Source organism: Dipodomys ordii, unplaced genomic scaffold (genome assembly GCF_000151885.1).
Source record: "Dipodomys ordii isolate 6190 unplaced genomic scaffold, Dord_2.0 Scaffold166, whole genome shotgun sequence".
Classification (NCBI taxonomy): Eukaryota; Metazoa; Chordata; class Mammalia; order Rodentia; family Heteromyidae; genus Dipodomys; species Dipodomys ordii.
In genome coordinates this window covers 1,017,562-1,019,802 of record NW_012267382.1, presented here as the reverse complement: position 1 = coordinate 1,019,802, position 2,241 = coordinate 1,017,562, and the positions used below count along the sequence as shown (strand labels likewise).

Sequence of the window (2,241 nt, the reverse complement as noted above, 5' to 3'; positions counted from 1 at the left end):
CCCGCCTCTCCCACACCCTGCACGCCCCACACCTCCTCCCGCTGTGCGAGAGCTCCGGAGGCTCAGGACATAGGGCAGGGGAGGGGGAGGGGGAGGCTCAGGACACGGGGCGGGGCAGGGGAGGGGGTGGGGAAGGGGAGGCTCAGGACAAGGGGCAGGGGAGGGGGAGGGGGAGGCTCAGGACGTGGGGCAGGGTAGGGGTGAGGTCCGCAGCTGTCCCGTGCCCGGAGGCGTGCTGGCAGACCCAGCGGTCACCTGTCCTTGATGAGCTGGCAGAGCGGAGAGCCGGGGCAGTCCTTGGGCCGGGGCGTTTTGAGTCCTGAAGTGGTGGTGGACGGGCGCTCGGTGGTGGAGCCCGCGTGGGGACAGTGTGGCTTGGAGGGGTCGTTCACCACCCACTGGTCGGCGGCCAGCTCGCAGTCGGAGATGACCTCTCCACTGGGCAGCATGCAGTCGTCCGCAGTGTTGTTGGTGCAGGTACCTGCGTGTGGGGAGGAGGGTCAGTCCTGTCCGCCCCGGCCTGGACATGCTCCGGCCCCGCTCCTTCTTCAGCCAGGAGCCTGGCTGAGGACAGAGGCCGGGAAACCTCAGGGGCCAACGCCACCACGGAGGAGAGGGCGGCTCGGGGCCGGGCCGGCCGGGGCTCACGCCTAGCCCCACCCTTCTAGTGCGGGTACCGGAAGAGGGGCCCCGGGGCCCCGGGGCTCACCGCACTGGCCCTTGGTGTTGTTGCCAAACAGCTGGTAGGGCAGCCTGATGGAGAAGGACAGGCCATTGTAGGAGATGAGCGCGCCCAGCCTGGAGATGTTCACCATGAAGTTGATGCCGGACTCGTACACCTGCACCCCGTACTTCTTGAAGGGCAACGCCACGGCCTGCTTGTTGACCTGCACCTGCAGCGACACCCCGGGTCAGGGAGGCCCCTGGGCGGGCGCTGGTGCCCGGCCGCACTCGGGCCTCTCACGGGCACCTGGGGCTGCCCGCCACGGCGGGGAGCCCAGCGAAGCTGGGGCCTAACGCGGGAGGTAGGGCTGGACGGGGCCCGGCCTGGTCCTCCGCGGCCCGGGGCCCGGGGCCACGGCTCCGGCACACCCCAGGGCGAGCCCGCGGGCCCTGCGGCCCCCACGTACCTGCATCTTTATGGGCGTCATCTGCGTGGTCTTGATGAGCACCTCCTGGGTCTCGTGCCTCACAATGAGCGTGCGGGGACAGGACACCTTGTCGTTGATGTCGCAGTGGTAGTTGTCGATGTACACCCCGAAGTTGTCCACGGTGGGGGAGATCTCCTCCACCAGCACGTAGGTGCAGTTGCCCTGGTAGCTGTAGTACAAGCCGTCGAAGGTCATGTAGTGCGGGTCACCCCAGCCGGTGCAGTAACCTGTGGAGAGGCCAGCGAGGTGGTGCCAATCGGGTGCGGCAGGGACCGGAGAGCGGGCCGGGGGGCTGGTGCCAATCTGGGGGCATGGCAGGGACTGAGCAGCTCAGCTCAGGAGTCAGACAGGCTGGAAGAACTGGTGGGAACGGAGCAGGCAGCGAAGCCCAGCTCCTGTTGGGAGAGGCAGCTTCTGGGCTGGAGCGGGCCTGGCCCCGAACTGTCTTCCCATTCAGCGCCCAGCAGCCCCTTCTGCAAGCCAGGGCCTGGCCCTGGGCCTTCAGGGCCCGAGCTTGAGGCCCAGAGGGGACCATCCAGCCTCAGAGGCCCCTCAGCCTGGGGAGGCGCCCGCCCTGTCAGCCAGGCGGGGTCTGGGGGAGCCGGGGAGGACACGAAGCCCCTGGTCCATGGGCTCAGCCCTCCACAGGAGCCCCGCCACTGGGTCTGTACCCAAGGAACCTGGGGGCCTTCTGCTCCCAGATGGCGGTCTGCGCCCCCTGGGGGAGGGGCAGGTGGGCCCGCGGGGCCTGCGCCCCCGGGGGAGGGGGAGAGGGGCAGGTGGGCCCACGGGGCCTGCGCCCCCTGGAGGAGGGGCCTGCGCCCCCAGGGGAGGGCTGGTGGGCCCGAGGGGCCTGCGCCCCCTGGGGGAGGGGTGGGGGCCCGCGGGGGAGGGGCCGTGGGCTTACAGTCGCACTCCCAGTGCCAGCAGCAGTGGTCAGGGTCCTCCACGCGCACCGGCGGCAGGCCGTTGGAGCACGTGGGCTTGGGCGGGGGGTTACACTCCACCTTCTCGATCTCCACCGTGTTGTTGTACTTGCACGTGGCCATGTAGCATTCGCACAACCACCAGGTCTCGTTCACCTGTGGGT

General features: G+C 69.9%; 1 protein-coding gene across 1 annotated transcript in view; it reads right to left on the bottom strand.

Annotated features, from left to right (window-relative positions):
• Positions 1 to 2,241, bottom strand: part of Muc2 (mucin 2, oligomeric mucus/gel-forming) — an 80,629-nt gene that overhangs the window by 15,771 nt on the left and 62,617 nt on the right. The window contains exons 25-28 of the mRNA XM_013033354.1: positions 2,059 to 2,241; positions 1,131 to 1,378; positions 710 to 893; positions 256 to 481 (exon numbers count right to left, since the gene is read on the bottom strand). The exon at positions 2,059 to 2,241 is cut by the window's right edge and continues 2 nt beyond it. Coding sequence (XP_012888808.1) covers positions 256 to 481; positions 710 to 893; positions 1,131 to 1,378; positions 2,059 to 2,241 — 841 coding nt within the window. The remainder of the gene's footprint in view (positions 1 to 255; positions 482 to 709; positions 894 to 1,130; positions 1,379 to 2,058) is intronic.